Source organism: Carcharodon carcharias, chromosome 15 (assembly GCF_017639515.1).
Source record: "Carcharodon carcharias isolate sCarCar2 chromosome 15, sCarCar2.pri, whole genome shotgun sequence".
NCBI classification, from domain to species: domain Eukaryota; kingdom Metazoa; phylum Chordata; class Chondrichthyes; order Lamniformes; family Lamnidae; genus Carcharodon; species Carcharodon carcharias.
Window position 1 is genome coordinate 133021875 of NC_054481.1, and position 20987 is coordinate 133042861.

At 42.8% G+C, this 20987-nt stretch overlaps 1 protein-coding gene across 10 annotated transcripts in view; it reads left to right on the plus strand.

Moving 5' to 3' along the window:
- rap1gapa (RAP1 GTPase activating protein a) overlaps nucleotides 1-20987 on the plus strand; it is a 732526-nt gene that overhangs the window by 511469 nt on the left and 200070 nt on the right. For 4 of the 10 annotated variants that reach the window (XM_041206491.1, XM_041206493.1, XM_041206492.1 and 1 more), the window contains exon 1: nucleotides 16225-16417. The exons of 2 other annotated variants lie outside the window; for them this stretch is intronic. In XM_041206491.1, the coding sequence (XP_041062425.1) occupies nucleotides 16248-16417 (170 nt within the window). In that variant the 5' untranslated portion in view covers nucleotides 16225-16247. Of the gene's footprint in view, nucleotides 1-15880; nucleotides 16079-16223; nucleotides 16418-20987 lie in introns of those variants that run through there. 4 more of the 10 variants (XM_041206500.1, XM_041206498.1, XM_041206494.1 and 1 more) reach the window with 4 other exon arrangements.

The following is a 20987-nucleotide window of genomic DNA, read 5'->3' on the forward strand; positions in this document are numbered from 1 at the left end:
TATGACTCCAACCAGTGGAAAATGTTTCCCCTGATTCCCATTGACTCCAGTTTTTCTAGGGCTCCTTGATGTCAAGGGCAGTCACTCTCACTTCACCTCAGGAGTTCAGCTCTTTTTTCCATGTTTGAACCAAGGCTGTAATGAGGTTGTAAGCTGTGTACAGGACATACCTGGGCAATTTTCCACATAGCTGGGTAGATGCCAGGGTTGTAGCTGTACTGGAACAGCTTGGCTAGGGGTGTGGAAAGTTCAGGAGCACAAGTCTTCAGTGCTATTGCCAGAATATTGTCAGGGCCCATAGCCTTTGCAGTATCCAGTGTCTTCAGCCGTTTCTTGATATCACGTGGAGTGAATTGAATTGGCTGAAGACTGGCAAAGGCCAAGATGAATCATCCATGGAAGTGTCATAGCTTGGCAAGGGGGTGCATGAAGGACCATAGGGATCGGGTAGGGGCCATAACTTGGCGTGGGGAGATACTTAAGGGGCCACAAGAAGTGGGTGGGGGTGAGGTGGCCAGGATGGGCATGGGGAGTGTGAGGGGAGAGGTCTGAGGGGGCCTTCCGATTTTTATTTTAACTGGGACAAGGTCCTGCAGCACCAAGCCAGACTTTTTAAACAGTCTGTCTCTGCAGCTGGCAGCTGTGTGGCTGCCTCCAAACTTTCTCCTTGGTCAGCTCGCTCAACTGCAGTCCACACCCAACTCCCTTCAATGAAAATCCTGCCCTTTGTGTCATTTTCCCCTGAGGCGGGCAGGCCAAGACAGAAATTTACCCACTTTGAGGGTGAAAATCCACCCCATGAGTCATTTACAGTACTAAAGGAGGCCATTCAGCCCATTGAGTCCATGCCAGCTCTCTGTGGAGCAATTCAGTCAGTCCCATTCCCCCACTCTATCCCTGTAGCCCTGCAGGCTTATTTCCCTGAAGTGCCCATCCAATTTATTTTAGAATTTGAAGGTGGCAGGGCATGTTGAGAGAGCAATTAATAAAGCATATGGTATCCTAGGTTTTATTAATAGGGGCATTGAGTACAAGAGTAAGGAGGTCATGTTAAACTTGTATAAGACATTAGTTAGGCCTGTCCTGGAGTACTGTGTCCAGTTCTGAGCACCATACTTGAGGAAAGGTGTGACAGCATTGGAGAGAGTTCAGAGGAGATTCACCAGAGCGATTCCCAGGATGAAGAACTGTAGCTATGAGGATAGATTGGAGAAAAGAAGGTTGAGAGGAGACTTGATAGAGGTATTCAAGATCCTGAGGGGTATGAACAGGGTAATTAGTGAGAAACTGTTCTCACCCAAGGCAGCATCAAGAACCAAAGGGCACAGATTCAAAATAATGGGCAAAAGGAGCGGAAGTGATATGAGGAAATTTTTTTTCACCCAGAGGATGGTTGGAGTCTGGAACAAACTTCCCGAAAGGGTGGTAGAGGCAGGTTCGATCGAGGTATTCAAAAGGGAATTGGATTGATATCTGAAAAGAGAGAAGGTGCAAAGTTACGGGGTTAAGGCAGGAGAATGGGATTAAGTAGAATAATCTTGCAGCGAGCCAGTGCAGTCTCGATGGGCTGAATGGCTGCCTCTTGCACTGTAAAGGCTCTGTGATTCTGTGAATTTATTTTTTGTGCTTACCATGGAGAGGGATATATGTGCTAAAGAATTGAATCTCACACCACTGAAGGAAGCCATTCAGTCCATCATACCTGCGTTGGCTCTTCAAACAAACTCTCCCATTAGTTCTCTGCTCTGAAGAAGGGTCATACAGACTCAAAACGTTAACTGTTTCTACCTTCACAGATGCTGTTAGACCTGCTGAGTTCTTCTGTTTTTATTTCAGATTTCCAGCATCCGCAGTATTTTGCTTTTATCTCCCATTAGCTCCACTACTCTGCTCTTTCCCCATTGTCCTGCAAATGTTAATTGTTCAAGTATTTACCCCATTCCCTTTTAAAAGTTACCATTGAATCTGCTTGCGTTGCCCTTTTTAGGGCATTGCATTTCAGAGAATATTGTATTTATTTAGCCACTCGATGTTGGCATGAAGCGATCCCAATTTAGCTCAAACTCAGCCATTATTACAGGATGACGTTCCATCTATACTGACCCTTGACAGCATGTCTTCCCCCAACCACACGTGGTCTTCAGTTCCACATCAGCCATCTTTGTGACCTTTCTGGTTGACAAATCCAACTCGAAGCACTGTAATCACCTGCGCTGTGAAAAGCGTCTACTGCCCACTGGGCTGTGATTGGCCCAGTTCATTGACACCTGAAGTCTATTCAGCCACAGAGACTCAGAATTTCGAATAGAAACAGATAAAGACCTAACTCCCTGCACCTCTATAATTTCAGTAACTCTTGGAGGAGAATCTATTCCAATATATCAAACATTGCAAATTTCAGTAAAAGTAAACGAAGAAAAGGGAAAAGATAAAGAACAAATCTATATTTTTAAAAGGTAGGCGTACTGAAATTATTTTGTAAAGTGTATTGTACCCAAGGAATTTCCAGGGCTAATTTTCCAACTTTGCTGTCTCCGTAGATTCCCATCTAACTGGCTATGCATATCAGCAGATTGTGGGCATTCTGCTCTTGACTTTGCACCTATTACAATTACTGGGCAGAAAGTTACAGCACAGCTGTGTCTCAGTAAAAGCAGCAACTCAGAAAATTGGCTTTTCATTGCCAAAATATATGTACAAACCTACAAGTTAACCTTCCACAGGCTCTGGTTTGCATTCAAGGGATATTAATTGCTGTCTTTGTGTAACGTGTTTGGCAATTATTTTTATATGCATCATTTTTATCAGCTTGTCTTTGTGCATAAGAGATGTGACTGAATTTCAAGGTGCTTAGTGCCTGCAACAAACATGAAAAAGCTTTCTGAAACAGAAGCGAGGGTTCCTTTCAAGTGTGGGGCTTTGATTTACAGTCCTCAGGAATGAGGTGGGTGCATCAAATGGAACCCTATTATTAATTAAATCTGATAGGTAATACTTAGATTTGCTTCAAAGGTATAAAAATAATTTGTCTTGTCCTTAGAAGCAGCCTTGCATAATTTTTCAGACTCTGCTGCCTGTCTCTGTAGAGTAGAGATGGATCAGCAGTAGTTCTCAAAATCGTGGAGGTAAGGATGTGGTTGGGTTGGTTTATGTTGATTTTCACGGTTCGATCCTGAAGGAAGCGGCGTGGATCAGATTGTTACTTTACCTTTCTGCTAAGTGGCTTATAAATAATGGAAGAGAGCAGCAACACCACCACACACACCACCCACCCCACCACCACATCCTGCCCTTCTAAACCCTGCAGTGTGTGGGAGGTGGGAATTGACCCAACCAGTGTGTAAACACCACTAACCTCATTGAGTCAGCTAATGATTTGCTTTGGCATTTTACCTCTCAATTCTGCCTAAGCACGTACAATCTGGCCATTATCATCACTGTACAAAGGTAAACTTAAAAAGTACTGTCTATTCAAAAGAAAAGCACAAAGTTCCTAATCCTTTGTAAAACTGTCATTAATATCCAGCACTGAAAGATTTTATTTGATGAAGTATCATTCACACACAACACAAAGTGAATGAACTGAAAGTGTAAACACATGTTAAAGTTATCAATCTCAGGTTTTCATTGAGGGGAATAGTAACATGATCTTCTCTGGGACCTGAGTCTGTTCCTGGCAGATGTTCACTAGGAGGCGGTGATAATTTTTCTGTGGACAATGGTCTTAAAAACCAAATTCTGTGAAAGCCTGTATGGACAGTACCGGAAATCCATTATTGTAAAATCCAGATTTCTAGCCTCGAGTTATTTTGCTGGTTCCGAACAAACTGCAGGCTTGTTTATATCAGTGGGAAAAAAATAATCAACTAAAGTCTGCCAAGGTTCCTAAACTTATTACAAACCCTTTTTTTAAATATCCAATATTGGAAATAGAATAATGCTTGAGCTAAAAATTATTCACGTTTCAAAACCTGAGAGTGATTATTTGCATTTGAAACAGAGGCATATTCACAGGGAGTGATAAATTTGTATGGAATTACAACAGTTCTACCTCATAGTTTCCTTTTTATATCTGCCAAAATCCACAGTTCCATACTTTGGAAATGCCAACTGTTCATTTCCCCTGGTCTGTATAAAATCCAGAACATGACTGCCAGAGATCCGAGCAGTCTCTATGATTTGAAGTTGCATCTTGAGAGAGGGCTTTGATATTAAAGCATGGAGCTTCTTCACAAAGATACTGGTGCAAACTATTAAAGCATGGAGCTTCTTCACGAGGATACTGGTGCAAACTATTAAAGCATGGAGCTTCTTCACGAAGATACTGGTGCAAACTATTCCAAGAAATAAAAATTAACATGAAGATACATTTCTACCTCCTTTATCTCCACTTTGAATATTTATGCATTCTGTTATGTGTTGCTGCTGCTTATGCCAGCACTAACATCAGTCACAGGGCGAAAATATCTGTGACATGATGCAGCAACATCTTTGTATACTGCTTTTTCATGTTTTGGCATGTTTACTATGTGAAATGCGTCATGGGTTTATCATAAAAAGGTGGCAGTGATGAACATCACTGAGTATAATGGGGGTGCGAGTTAAGGTGATGGAGTTTAAATTAACCCTGTCAGTGACATTCAGCTTTTGTTACTTTAACCCTTTCACCACCTAAGGAGATATGAGGACAGGTGACCGAGAGATGGGGCCAAAAAGGTAGATTTTAAGGAGCATCTTGGAGTTCACACAGGTGAGAGGTTAAAGGAGAGATTCCCAGAGCCTTGGGGCCTGAGCAGCTGAAGGCATGGCCATCAGTGGTGAAGTGATTAAATTAGGGGATTGTCAAGAGGTCAGAATTGGTGAAATGCCAGGATCTAAGAGGGTTGTAGGCCTGGAGAAGGTTACAGGGCTTAGGATTGGGTGATAGAAACATTGTTAGAGCTGAATGAAACCCTTTGACAGGTGCACCTGCCCATTTATCTTGGGTCTCACTTTGTCACTTATTAGACACGATATCTCAGCTACATCACGCACTGGCTAGAAACATTTTTTAAAAATACAGTCCAGCTAAAAATTGAAAATGTGAAGCCATTCGCACTGTGCAAGAGTTGGTACGACCGGCTTAGACATGTGGGAACCAATCAATCCTTATCATTTTGGGATCTTGCCTGGTCCCTGTCACCAGCTGTCAATGTCTTGTAATGACAGAATGGAAATAATTGCTGATTTACTCATCTTTCCACCGTGATTGTTCTCATTTGCATGGATTCAACTTTATTTTGACTGAAGTGAAAATCCTGTCAGCAAACACAATCCAGTTGTACCCGAGTTACTGCAATGAACATAATTACTGTTTATCTCTTCACCCATGAAACTTCAGGGCTTTCCTAAAATGAAAAATGTGAACAGACCTTGGTTGAGTTATTTAATTAATTTTCCAGCCAATTCAAGGTGCATTGTCATTTCTTATTTCAATTGGTCTTGATTTTTTGAAAAAAAAGTTCATTAGAATAGGAACGCTGTTTAAAAAATATTAAGTTTAAGTTGATTTTTTTTTAAAAAACATTTGGACATTTTGCTGAAAAATCGCTCACTGATAAAAGATGGAACTTCTCAAAGTATATAAATATGTTTTCAAAATTAGTATATATGCAAGAAAAATGTTTAAATAGGCCTTAAATCAAAATTATGACAATTAAAAAGGCAACACTGTACAAATCAGCTTTATTTTGTTAAATGTGACCTTGGAAATTCTGAGAACACCTTTATAGAGAGCGAAGCTAAAATTATTAAGCAAGATGCTGGGACCTCTTGGTATCATCATTGTGAAGAGTAACTCAGTCAGCCAGAAGTTTTGTAGTTATCTAAAGCCTATTTCAAACTTTTTTTAAATTCATTTACAGGATGTGGGTGTCACTGGCTGGGCCAGCATTTATTGCCCATCCCTAATTGCCCTTGAGAAGGCAGTGGTGAGCTGCCTTCTTGAACCGCTGCAGTCCATGTGGTGTAGGTACACCCACAGTGCTGTTAGGGAGGGAGTTCCAGGATTTTGACCCAGTGACAGTGATGGAACGACGATATATTTCCAAGTCAAGATGGTGTGTGGCTTGGAGGGGAACTTCCAGGTGATGGTGTTCCTATGTACCTGCTGCCCTTGTCCTTCCAGATGGTAGTGGTCGTGGGTTTGGAAGATCCTGTCTAAACTGCCTTGGTGAATCCCTGCAGTGCAGCTTGTAAATGGTACACACTGCTGCTACTGTGAATTGATGATGGAGGGAGTGAATGTGGATGGGGTGGCAATCAAGCAGGTTTCTTTGTTCTGGATGGTGTCAAGCTTCTTGAGCATTGTTGGAGCTGCACTTATCCAGGCAAGTGGGGAGTATTCCATCAGACTCCTGACTTGTACCTTGTAGATGGTGGACAGGCTTTGGGGAGTCAGGAGGTGAGTTACTCACTGCAGGATTCCCAGCCTCTGACCTGCTCTTGTAGCCACAGTATTTATATGGCTAGTCCAGTTCAGTTTCTGGTCAATGGTAACCCCCAGGATATTGATAATGGGGGATTCAGTGATGGTAATGCCACTGAATGTCAAGGGGCAATGGTTGGATTCTCTTGTGTTGGAGCCGGTCATTGCCTGGCACTTGTGTGGCACGAATGTTACTAACATCAGGGCCAGCGTTGTAATATTAGAATTTCTGTACAATATCTGGTAAAAGGTTTAAAGTAACAAAAACTAAATGTCACTGACAGGGTTAATTTAAACTCTTTCACCTTATCTCGTGCCCCCAACAACCACTGCCCCTTCTTCAAAATCAACTAAGCAGTTTTCAAGAATGCATCACGTTTCTATCAATGAAAGATAGTGAATGTTATTGAGATGGTCTCCGCTGACAATGTGTTATGAAGTGGGTGGCTTTTCCGACAGTTAGTTCCTGTAGCGTGATTGTAAAACAGGCTCATGTTCTGATAACAGAGGCCTTAATCTCTGCTTCATTTTGTAAAGCCATTTACTGAATAAAACCACAAGGGGATATGGCATAAAAGATGAACATTTATCAAAGAGCAAAAGAGTAACACAAAGCAATGAGATTGAAAGCATGAAGCAAAAGGTTTTTTCTGGCGATTGAAAGGTTTACTTCAAGTTTCCTTGAAACAGATGTGAATGTAAAAGAATACAGCTTTCAATAAGGTTTGCCCATTTTATGTGTGATGTACAAAATGGTTTAAACTTTCTTTCATAAAGAAAACAGGTGCTTGAGACAATGTCAGTAGAATATAGACCTCCCTGCAGCACTTTGTGTATCAATGCGCTTCTGGTATATTTTGTCTCATTGTTAGAGATTCCCTGCTTTGTTTGGGTGGAGGGGGGGGGGTGCTCCTGGTTTGCTTTTATTGGCCATTGAGCAATGTTCTCTGCTTCCACTTTTCTTTAAGCCCTTGTGATCGGAAGGGAATTAGTTGTGATGGATTGAGATAGAATGTATCAACACAGAGAAAGTACGTCTGGCCACAGGTCTGACCTGAAAGTTAGACCCACTTTTCTTGTCTTAATTTAGATGCCAGTATGTATATGTGGGATAGGGAGGGCTGAGTCTCTGTCGACTATGTGTAGACTGTAAACATGAGGATTAAGAATAGGTTATGATTTTCAAATAGTGAGCAGAGAAAATCTCTGCCCTGATGTCTTAAGTGGTCAGTGTTCAATGATGGTCAGTAAGTGGTCAGTGGGTATTCTCAAGTCCTGTAGTAGATATTAAAAGTTAAATCTGTAAATGAACGGTTTGTGAGGAAATAAGCAAGATTGGAGTATGTTATGTTTTGAACTGTCAGCCCTGCTCACATGGACATAAGGAGCTGATGCAAACCTTAAATGAAGTTAATCTTGTTCAGTAATCCAGCGTGCACACAAGTCCAGGAGAATGAAAACTGAAAAGGGTTTTCACCACAACACCGGTGTACTGTTGTTCAAACAAAGCCATAAACTCATGTCCGAATCTCTAACTCTGTTGCACTCCGTAAAGCTGAATCAAACTACATTGAGCAGATTTTAGAGAAAAAAATCCTTATTTTCCAACTATGAACCAAAAATTGAATAAGGAAGTAGAATCGTTTGCTGTAATTAATAGTATAAACAGTTATTCACCTGAAATCTAACTGCAAAAATAAAACATTGAGAAGTTCAAAAGGAACAATATGTAATTCTAATTTATCTTGCTAGCTGTATAGCAACCACTGGGTCAAATGGGTTTGGCAGCTTTAATCAGACCCAACACCTGGCTATGGTTCGAAAGAACATTGAAGTGATCAAATTCAAATACATTACAGCTGGGACACATTAATTAAAAGGGCTTCACTAATTGGCGCAAAATAATCCTTCATCACAGTTCTGATGAAGAATTAAATGAAACATTACCGTAGATCACAGTGTATCAGTCGACCTTTGAAGCTTTGAAAATGGGGGCTGACTTATATACTGAGTATAAAATTGAACTGCTGGAGTTGGTTCAGGAGTTGCCATGCGCAGTCTGCTCTGTCTAGGCATGACTTATATTCCCACATATCTCTTGGCATCATGGCCTGAACCGCCTGCTTGATCCCATGTGCTGACTTGTAAGGTGAATATAACCCTAAATGTATATTTCTGAGCTGAACAAATGAGACTGGTTCCTGATGCGAGTATAGCCGTTAAAATGCATTTATTCCCTGCAAAATGAGGGGTTGACTTATCACCAAGTATAGGCCTAAACATGCAGTTTGGTGCCAAGAAAATGGGATTACCTCATGTCCTGGGTCGACTTATACAGCTTGATATATGGTAATTGAAATATCTTTGACCTGAGGTTTTTATTCATAAAAGCAACACTTGCTTGAAAATGGAGAGAAATCTTTATTCAAGCACTATTGGATAACACCCACTGATTAAGACAAGACTCAAGACCACTGACAACTGAGCAACCATCTGCGTCAGCTTCCTATTTGAGCTGGGTACCAGTTTGCTTCAGTAGAGGTAAATGCCTATGCCCAATAAACTCGGAAGGGAGGGGAGGTTCAGCCAAAATTCTCGCTCCTAATTGCTGCCCAGTGCATTTACGTGAATTCTGGATGAGGATTGATCCACTTGCCAGTAAAGATTCCAAGTTCGAATAGCTTACTGGCACAGGAGTGTCTTGGCTCACATTTGCAGAATGACCATTTGCACGAGCGCTACAAGACATCAGACATCCAGAAACCATACTTCATTATGCATCGGAATCTCTGCAAATGAGATGAAAATTTTGATACCAATCCAGGAATTGAAAAGCAATTTTCACAGAGGTGCCTATTTGCTTTACAGAAAATCTGAATTTTTCGTTATAATGCAGCTCCCCTTGCTTTCTTGAAGTTTGCCTGAGTTTCAGTTCTCCAACCTTTATTGTTACAGCACAAAAAATACAGGCCATTCAGTCCATCTAATCCAGATCAAAGTTGTCCTCCACATGGGCACCTTGTCTGATTCCACTCTCAGTCTCCGTGCTCTTTCACGTTTCCCTACTTCAGACTTGCTCCATATTTTTAAAACAATTTATGAAGCATTTCAGTAGTAACTTGTGGCAGAGGATTCCACATTCTAACCATATTCTGTGAAGAGAAATGTTTAGCCTCCCCTTAAATTATTTTTCCGATTATCTTCAATTGATGGCCCCTTTCATATGCAGCAGAAACAATCTATCATCTGCCTATCCTTCTACAGCCTTCATAACCTTGAAGACTTTTTTGGCGTGTTAGAGCTCTCAGATCACCTGTCCCTTTCCTCGTGGAAAATACCCTAATTGCTCTGTTGATAATTAAGACTCTTTGCCCCTGGTAACATCGTAATGAACCAATCTGAAACTTCCCTTCCAGCTAATCAAGCAGGTTTCCTTCTGTTTTGATTTGTTTAATTCCCCCACTCAAATACCCCTGTCTTTGAATTTTACTTTTCCTTCACTAGGCAAAAGGATGAGGACAGATTGTTTCAAAAGTACGAGGTAGCATGGTGAGCCAGGGTTTTATTTTATTCATTCACATAGCAAGGCCAGCATTAATTGCCTTTCCCTATACATCCGAGTGGCTCGTTCAGCATTTCAGAGGGCAGTTAAGAGTCAACAACATGGCTGTGGGTTTGGACTCAAATATAGGCTAGGCTGCGTAAGGATGGCAGATTTCCTTCCCTAAAGGACACTAGTGAACCAGATAGGTTTTTACAACAATTTTTGAAATCTGGTGGTCACCCAGTTGTACGAGTTATTTTTGAAAGGAATCTAGATTTGAGCTAAACTCCTTATCTCTGGATCATTAGCATCCTTAGTCTAGTCCTCTGGATTCTTAGTCCAGTAATGTTATCATGGTGTTACTGATTTCCTTTTAATGAATATTTTATAATGAATATAAAAGCAAGGTAAATGAGACTGGTTGGGAGAACTGAATTAAAGCATCGGTTTAGATGAACAAGGAATATTAAATGAAATGTTGAGCAACTTTACAAATATTTTTGCGACAATAAGTTAAAAAGAGGAAATGGTGTGGACACTAAATCATTCCAAAGCTGACCTAATATCAGGGGACTAAGGGCTAACAAATGTACTAAATTAATTCTCTTTCTGCTCACTGAGAAGCTCTTGGACATTCCCCACAGATCAGAAGTTGAATTTCCAGGAAGACAGAAGTACAAAAAGAAATAGAAATTACAAAATAAAGTCATCTCTGGTGGCTTGAAGAAACTATAACCGAACAACACAGCAGTTAGGAAAGATTTCATACAGGGGCTGTGCAGGGTGGTCAACAGAATCATTCATGTCCTTGTCACAACTTTTTTTGGAATGATGAGAAATAGGAGTGATGCCTAAGGATTGGAAAGTATTTAATGTAATCTTTAAAAAGGGGCAAAGGAATTGTGGTACAGTGGAGTGCTATGTATCTTTAAGAGAGTGTAGTTAGTTGACCATGTGATTGTATTAACCAAACGCTACACAGCGCGGGCCTTTTGGGTAACTGTAAGTCTAGAGCTGGAGGTGATTGAAGAAGCACACATGGTGTTAGTGCTCTGTTCTTGGTTCTAATAAGCCACCAGTGTTTGTTCAGTTATTCGGTCTCTCCTCCTATATTGTTTCAAGCACCAACTGATGTGTTAATATCAAGGGCGCAGCTAGCGTTCGCCGGACAAATCAAACCTGACAACCAAGAACAAAAAAGGATGATCCAGACAAGAATAGGCCAGTAAGTTCAGCATCTATCCTCAGAGGAAGTATTAGAATGCATTCTAAAAGAGGTGTGATGGGATAGATGGTGAGAGGGAGTCAGCGTCAATTTCAGGTGGGGAGCCTTGCCTAACACGTTTACTGGAGTCATTTGAGGAAACAATGGACTCCCCTTGCAGCAAACAGAAACTCTGTGGTGGTGATATATTTAGATTTCAGTGAGGCTTTGGTCTCGTACTATATGAATGATTAAATCACACAGTTGGAGCCAGGTTTCTGAGACGAGGCAGAGAACACAATAGTTGATTGTGAATGAAGCTTTGTTGAGATGGAATTGGCTACTCGAGATTCCTGCACTAGGCTCAGTGCAAGACCCTGTTCTGCTTTGCAATTTATACACTTGATTTGGAGTGAGGCACAGAATCAAACTGTTTGAGAAAAGCCAAGCCATATACAAATGGACCTGCACAGGTTGGCAAGGTGGACTGATGACTGCTAAGTAATATTTAATCAGGATAAGTAGAGGAAAATGAGATTAGATGAAGGAAATAAACCATGGGAATATAAACCATATGGTTCTAGGTCACAGAATACAACACAAGGATTAGGGCACTGATGCACAGCTCTAAATCCAATTGCACAGTGTGCATAACAGCACGGAAAGCTAACTGGATCTTGGGGTGTGCAGCTGGAGGACAAATTCCAAGAGATGGTAAACGCATCAGTGCAACTTCATTCTAGGCATGGCTGTAATTGTAACGAGTATAATTCTCCTTGCCACGCTACAGCAAGGATTCCCCAGCATCGCAGGCAGAACAGAAAAAGGAAACCAAGCTGATATGTGGCTCGGTGAATGAGCACTGTATCAACAATAGCATTTTCGTTCAGCAACTTGATAATGTGGACTTTGATTAAATAAAATTATCAAAGTCACAAGCTTCAAATCACCTGTGGGTGTGAGTTGGTTTAACTATAATGAAAGTTGCAGTCTCTGCCTGAAGGTGTTTAGACAGGTTTCACTGAAACTCAATAAAGGGAAGAACAACCAGGACAAATGGATTGTAATGAAAAACCTGAAATTGCTGTAAGTATAGGCACCTCAGTTTAATGTGACACTGCTCAATGGAACATGGGCTGCTGCTTCATTGCTTCTACAGCAGAGGAAGCCACAGGCACTTTTCCAAGAGTTCTAAGCTCATCTTGGCAGAATGTTCTGGTTATAATGAATCATGTCTGACTTTTTGGTCTGTTTTGCTTAGCTCGGTGGCCAAGTTTAACACACACACAGGTGAAATACATAAGGAAGAACATGGCAATGTAATTAAAAGTGTAGCTTCACTCTGTCCAAGAAATGAAAGATACGGACAGAAAGAAAAGGCTTGCATTTATATAGTGCCGCTCATGGCCTCAGCACATTCCAAATACTTTACCTGAGTTTTTATGAGATGAGAAATATTCTGGAATTGTGAATGAGTGGACCATGCTTCTGGCATTCATTGAATGCTTGTTCATTCTGGGTTCATTTTCTGTTGCTATTTATTTTTCACGGATACTCTGGTGTTAATGAGTGTGAAATGTAAGTTTTTGGATTTGAATGGTACATATATCAAACAATGAAATGAGTTTGTTGGAGTCAGGATAGATTTGATCAACCGGTTATAATAATGAGTGGTAAGCTTTGATTACCTGTCCTGTGAATAGTGAATGTTAAAGGCAGCATTTCTGTCTAGAGCTCTGAAGATGTAGTCATTGCAAATGGACTATTACTAAAAGCTGATGGTGAAGTTTGCTTTGAAAGAAAAGTTGTACTGTCAACTCACAATCATCTCCAGCTCCATGACACATGAGCGTTTTTACTGAAAAACCACAGCAAGCTGCCAGTGACGATAATCCCATAATACTGGAAAAGGTAAACAGTTCTCTCATCAATGAGACAGAATCCTATTTGAGGTGTTAAGCAGGCAACATGTCCATTTACTACTTAAGTGATTTGATTAAGTGTTTAAAAGATGCAGTGATTTTTGCCAATGAATCAGATTGTGATATTTATGTTCCTTTCCCTGTGGCCTTCTCTGCTGTGTTGGTGACTTCTTGCTGAAGTGAAGAGCTTCATGTGCATCAGTAAAGCCCACTCTACCTCAGGCAAAAAAACAATTCCACTTGTTTCAGCTTGGTAAAGCGAGCGCCAGAAGGTTCTGTTCGCAATCGATACTCACCATCCTCACTCATCTTCGACACTTCCACCGATAATCACTGTATACTGATCAGGTGGAGGAACCCAGCCCACCCAGTCCCTAGCCCAGGGAAGCTGCTGTTAAGTGCAGTTTCCAGTCCAGCTCAACAGCAGGATTGAAGTTTGGGATGTTCTGGTATATGTGCTTAATTCAGAACTAGGAACTCAAATGTAAACAAAGCCAATTGCAGAGCTTTGGGAGATGAGTTGGTTGAGGTAGATTGGGAAATTTGATTAAAAGATATGACTTTAGATAGTCAATTTTAAAAAAATAACTTAATTCTCAACAAATATACATTCTCTTGATGAATAAAAACTCCACTAGAAAAGTGATCCAGGTCCAACTATGGCAGTTAAGGATAGTATTAGATTAAAGGAAGAGCCTTATATTGTCAAAAAGAGTAGGAAGCCTAAGGATAGGAGGGTTTTAAATAAGCAAAGCATTACCAGGTAATTGTTTAAAATGGAGAAACTTGAACATTTTTCTAATTCATTCACATGATGTGGGCGTCGCTGGCTGGGCCCAGCATTTATTTCCCATCCCTAGTTGCCCTTGAGAAGGTGGTGGTGAGCTGCCTTCTTGAACCATTGCAGTCCATGTGGACTGAAAGTAAATGAGCAAGAAATATAAAAATATAAAGAAAGAGCTTTTACAAGTATGTGAAATAGACTAGTTAGAAAAAGTAAATGTGGGTCCCTTAGAGGCAGAGAAATTATAATGGGTAATAAAGACATGGCAGAGACACTTAAAAAAAAAATTTGTGTCTCTCTTCACAATAGAAGACACAAATAACAACAGAAATTGTAAGAAACCAAGGATTTAATGAGAGTGAGGAACTTAAAGTTATTAACATTTAGTGAGGAAAAGGTACTGGAGACATTATTGAGACTAAAAGTAGACAAATCCCCTGGACCAGATGATCTACATCATAGGGTTTAAAAAAAAATAAAAGGTTTTATTTGGCAGATTGGACCAAAGCCTAAACCTCCAATTTTTCCATGGGGAGGTTGAAGCTTTCTACATGATCCAATAAGTCCATTTAAGTCCGAGTGGTAAGGCTCATGAATGGCCTTCCTACTACTGCCAGTTGAGGCCCTTAAGTGAGCAATTAATGCCTGATTGAGGGATCTGGCATCGGGAAAGTGGGGGCCCATCCCCGCCTTGCCTCCGATCTCCTTCCCCTCATCTCTCCCTTGACCCTCATCCCTCCCTGACTCACCAGTTGCCTGTGTCCCTCACTGATCCTGGGCCTCTGCAGGGTGCATTGTCAGCAGCTGCCACTACATCCTTGGTGGCACTGCCAACAGCTCACAAGGGACAGAATTTCTACTGCCTGAGGTCCTTGACACCAGGGCAGGCCACCACTAGTCACTTCAGTGCCTGACTAGCACTCAATTCAGTGGTAATAAAAACAGAAAATGCTGGGAAATCTCAGCACATCTGGCAGCATCTGAGGAGAGAGAAACAGTGTTAACATTGAGTCTGTATGACTTCTTCAGAGCTGAATTGTTTGAATTTGCCTTCTGTATCTGCAAGATTTTTTAAAAATCAGACATTATAAAATTAAGGATCAGCTGGATCTCTCCTGCCTCCCCCATTGACTTGGCTGGTTAGGAACTGCCCAGTGTGGAAATGACCCAGGTTCATTCCCTATTGACTTTCCACTGAGAAGATGGTAAATTCATTACAATTACATTCAGTGACCTGGTTTGTGATGGGCTTCCCCTCCCTGATTGTTGCTTGGTGACTTGTGCTAAGGAAGGTTTGGATGAGAATGGGCTCAGCTGTGTTGTTCTGTTGTCAGTGCTCGCTACTAGGATTTGTCAATGGGAGAATGGTCACTTGGTTGAGGCACTTTGGTATCCATGGACACTAATTCTAGCAGGAGAGGAGAATGTGGATGTTCAGATCAGTTTGGTTTTAAACATATGAATAAATAATTAACTGCGCATGCAGTATTTTCTTCAGAAATGAGCATTCATGTATTGAGCATAAGATTAACTGTGTATGGTGATGATGAGTTGGTACAATAGCAGTTGGGCTTCTGAATAGTGTTTCTTGCCATCTGGCTGCAAGTATATTCACTTTCATGGGAGGGTGGGGGGTGTAACAGCAGTGAAAATAACTTGAGCACCGTGAGACTGGGTTAGCCAGAGCACTGCATTGTTGACTGGGTCAGTGCTTAGAATAGAGTGTGAACCTATTGACTAGAAATGACCAGCATGTTCTGCCGCAGCAGCTGTGAATGCTTTTGTTTGTGTGCTAACCTGAGTTTTACCAGATTGTTCTGTACATCGTTGTGTTGCGAAAACCAGATTAGCCAATAGCAGGATTAAACTACGTCCTCTGTATGGCCCAGCTTCTAGCTGCACACATAATTAGTCATTAGCATTCAAAACTAAGTGTGTGCTTGTGTGAGAGAAAGTGAGGGAGAGGAGGGGGTGCAAATGGCTGGCTGGACTTTGATGAGGGAGGCGTGGAGGGTTAATTCTCTGTTCCATGTGATTCCTATTGTGTATCTATAGTCAACAAAGTAATGTTTCATCATCATCCGTGGGACTGTCTGAATGCTTAGATCTTTCTTCTAAAAGTAACTGTTGCCTTTTGCTGGAGAGCAGCTACAAGCTGGTAGGACCTGTTTTTTTTTTTATTCTCCCCTGCCTTTAATCATGATCATCTTCCTCTGAAAGTTTGCAGCTTTGTAACTCTGCAGAGTCTGACTCAGCCACTGTTCTGTTTGGACTGTGAGTAACTTGGCAGCGCATCTGTGCAGCTCACAGCACAGCTGTTTGGAGCCATGCTGAATCCAGCAGAGGCTGAAGGAGCAGCGCTGCAAGCACAGTTGTTCCGACAGCCCAGGTGGGCAACACCGAAAGCTACTGACATGCCTGCCAGGAGTATTAAATTCCGAGCTCTGGTAATCTTAATCAGCCTGCTCCACAGAGCAAGGAAGAAGAAGTGTCTAAGGTAGAATGTTTTTGCTTCCCCCTCTTTTGTTAGTTTGCTGATGGAAGTCATTCAGACATTTAGCTCGGCAAATGACTAACTTTGAGGAGTGCCAGTAGCATGTTAAAGCACGTGGGTGTTTCTGTGTTCCTCGCGCGTACAGCACAGCAAGACTGACCTTTGGAAGATTTGCAGTTTGTTTTTTGTTATTGAAGAATAATTGTCTGTGTTGGAGGGAATCACGGAGGGAAGTTCCCTGTCAAAAACTATTCAAGTCCGCAGAGCCTGGCTATTTATAACGCCAAATATTTAGCATCTTATGCAGAGTATGACTGGTATTTTTTTTTTAAACGAATTATTCCTTTTCGGAAAAAGTAAACAAAAGCATCTGGATAATTTTACACATTCAGCAGAACTCTGCTTCAATCATCTGGGGAGTTTGCACCAGAGTTCCAATGTGGCATCTGCACTGCACTGCTTCACCTAAACTAAACAGCCTTTCATTATAGCAGAGTTTCAGTTGGAAAATTCATCATAATGAGGGTGGAAGCTTTGCAGCTAAACTCAAATCTTGTGCTCACCTATCATCCACGCACACTTTCCTAACATCAGAGGGAGAGCAGGCATTGGAGCCCTGACTAAGAGCCTCAATGGAAGGGACAATCTTTAGCACCCAAATCACCAACCTGAGGACAGGAGAAGGTGAAGCTGGGAGGTCGGCAGTATTTTAAACAGACACTTTTTTTCTTGTGCCGCTGGTCTGAGTGACTTAAAATTTAATTCCAAAAATATACTTCCTCTAATGAACAGCTGCCCTTGTCTGAAATCCTGTAACAAGAGCTAAGTTTGAAAATAGCAGTGGTGGTGGCTAAATTTTAAGAATAAAAAATAAATTCTTGCTAATTATTTAAAGTTCTGGATATTGAGAAGCTGACTACGTTTATCATCACTGAATATTTTGGCAAGTGAGATCTATAACCAGTTACTGTTGGTCACAGTCACTCTACAAGGTGTGAACTGAAGTGTTTCACTACCAAGGTGACGAGGCTGGTAGAAAGGAGAAAGGGAGAGTTGTATTTTAAAGGAGCCTTCAGGAGAGATACTTATGTGAAAAAGCAGATTAGAGACAGGAGGAAAATAGAACTTGCTTAGAAACTCTATTGTGGAAAATAGCTGAATGTTGGATGCTCGTTTTTTATAGTAAGCTTTTTTCATAAAGGGATTTCTTTAATGTCAAGCTAGGCAATTGTGATTCAGGTTTGAGTACAATTTATAGTATTGTTATATGGCTTAACAGAACTGTATGCAGCCAGCTAATCACCTTGAAGTGTCATTTACCAATCACAAGACAAGACTGGTTTTTGCTTGTCTGTCGAAAAGCACATGAGGTTTTAGAAAACAAAACCTTAGTGTGTTAAAATTCACTAAGTTGAAATCACCTACAATCATTGGGTGGAATTTTGCGGTTTTGAGACTAAGTGAGGTGTGGGGTTGGGGGGTACGTTTCGTGGTGTGTTTCCTGCTGGGCGGTGTGGGGGGAACACGTGTCCGGTTTCGTGCTCAGAAGCTCATTAATTATTCATAGGTGAGCTTCTCTCCAAATCACGGAGCGGCTTGGGAACAGATTCGCCTGCCCTGCCGTCACCCAATGGGCTCGAAGGTCTGGACGCCATATTTAAACGCCATCCTCGCTCTCTTCGGCCCAGCTTTGAGCAGGGATGTCTTCAAATGGCTGCAACAATTAAGAGAGCTGCTCTGAAATTTAATAATGACTCCCTGGAGACGCTCATCAATGACGTGCGGCGACACCAGGATATCCTGGGTGAAGTCCAGCAACCTCAACTCACCAGCCTGGGAGGTCATTGCAAGGATGGTCAGTGCATCAGACAGCCGCCTGGAAACACCAACCAGTGCAGGAAGAGGATGAACGATCCAATCCTCTCCACCTGGGGAAGTTAGCCTTCTCCTCACTCCTACTTCACACTCTCCTTATGGCATCATACACTCAAAGGGTTACACTGCTCAGGGATCTCACACAATACTAGTGGGGGGCACATTAGCACTGATTGTCTCCCGGGCACTTTAACATCACCAGCACCTCATTTGTCACGCTGCACAAACTCTGTCCTCACTCATTACTGTGGAGGGCTTAGCCCACACAGGGGACGTGCATGCTTCCCACCCTCTCCTCTATCTCTTCTCATCATGTTCCATCCATTTGTTTTCATGCAGGCCAAGCTTCTGCACAGGAAGAGGGAGAGTTCCTGGACCAGAGGATGGAGGGCCAACATCATGGAGCTCACTAAATTTGAGGAGGATGCTGCTGGGTTGCTGGGTGAGGACAGGGGCCACTCTGTGGAGAAGGTGAGATTGGCCTTTCCCAACGAGCCTGTATGGATGAGCCCTCCATGAGTTGATCACATCCTGACATTTTCAGTGAGTGACATACAATGTTACATTCAGCCTGTTCCTGAACTAAGCCTGTCTGCTCTCTCTCTCACAGGCAATAGCAGGTCCAGACACACCATCAGAGCCAACATAAGCCCAGCCCTCAGGCTACCTCTGAGGAAGAAGCTGAGGAGCCATCTGAAGAAGACCCATCACTGTGTTCACCTGCACCCTCCTCCAGCGCAGCGAGACACACGCTGGTGGGTCAGAGCTGTAGAGTAGGCCCGGGTCACATTCTCCCTCTTGTTGTACGGAATCTTGGCCTGCATGAAGACAAATGGATGGAACGTGATGAGAAGAGAAAGAGGAGAGGGTGGGAAGCATGCACGTCCCCTGTGTGGGCTAAGCCCTCCCCAGTAATGAGTGAGGACAGAGTTTGTGCAGCGTGACAGATGAGATGCCGGGGAACACCTCCTGGACGCATCTCCACACCCACTGAGTCCGGGTCAGATGATGAGCCTCTGGAAACGACCATGTCAAGCCTGCTGGAGATGCAACAACAGGTGATGGAAAATCAGGTAGAGTTGTGAGAGGTAGTCAACAGACTAGAGCAATAGAGGAGACTGTCTATGTTCTGTCTGATGTTGTGGCTCTGACATACGAGAGTCTTGAGGGTGGTAAAGGTGGGAAGAGTGGCAGCTATGGAGATGTTGGTTGATCAGTTGCTGCTGGATTTGCACTCGGACCTGCACTCCGTCACTGTAGCCATTGGAGGATCCATCAGTGGTAAGGTGAGAGGGGGCGGGGCACCTTAACTTCCCTCCAGGTATCCCTGCTTCTCAGGGAGTCAGGTAGGGGCCCTGGGGCACCAGCAGCTCAACACCCTGGGGCCATCCACCCAGGTGACTCCGAGAGAGTCCAGCCAATCCCTATCCCCTCTGCCCTGTGACCCCATCACCTCCAGCCGTACAGGCCGAGGAGGGTGCACCTGCCCCACAGCAGGATACCCACAGCTGGCCGGGTTCCTCCAGGTCTAGGCCGTCTAGGGGATGCCCATTAAAATCATAGGCAACAGGGCGTAGCTGTCTCCGCCCCTACTGAGGATATCGGGGATGTACCTAGGTGGGGTTAGAAATATTAAGAAACTTTGACATCTCTTCTGGGTCACGGGTATTCAATCACTGTACACACCATGCACCTTTGTAAATATGTTTCCCGTTCATGAGAATAGTGTAGATATTTGAAAGCATCATGCATATGCATCTATGTGCCCCCTTATTGGGAGGGTGATCCATGTTCCCACTCGGTGTTCACCTCCTGGTGTGAGGCTCACATTCATGTAATGTGTTGCTGACTGGTGATTCAACCCTTGAGTTATGTCAGGGAGATAAGTGAAACTCTTTACTGAAGCATCTGAAAAATGTGCCAGCAACTGTACTCCTTACAGGACAGTGTGAAGTTAGGTGTTCTCACTAGTCTTGGATGAATAACTGTTGCTGTCTCTCCAATAGAGGAGGCTGCCTTCATTGTTAGTGCCAAAGCACAAGACCTGAAGCCATGATGCTCTGGCCAACAGATGTGCGCATCTCAGTGTCAGCAAAAACCTTCCCAGAAAAAGTGGCCACCACTCCATCAAGGCTTTTGACGCAGCGTCTGCACTGTTGTGGTGACTATCTCTTCCCAGAGCACACCAATGCTGACCTTTCCAATGAACTGAGCCAAGTGAATCATGAGGGTTGAAGGTGCAAGGCTAAATGCTAAGATGCTCGCCGTGTCACTGGTTGGAAAGGACGTTTGGTCCACAGGCATGACAGTAAGGGTGGAAGCGATGTGGCTGTGGCCTGTTGCCTGGACCATACTCCTCCTGGAACCTTGTGTCTATCAGTGTGTCACAGGCACCTCTTCCACGTTGTGCTTTTTCAATGGCATCCTTGCCTGGAAGCTGACCCTCATCTCAGCTTCCTGCCCATCCTGCTGTTCATCAGGAGCATTGAGCCACCTCCATGTCTCCCTCTGGCAAGGCACCCCTCCTTTAAAGCACCGGGGTGTGAAGGGCACAACAGACCACGGGTGGGACACCCTCTGTGGAGAGTACTGCAGACCCCCACCTGGGAGGTCCAAACATCAGAAGCACATCTTCAGGATACCAATGGTCTGCTCATTGATGGATCGTGTTGCCTTATGCGCCACATTGTGTATCTCC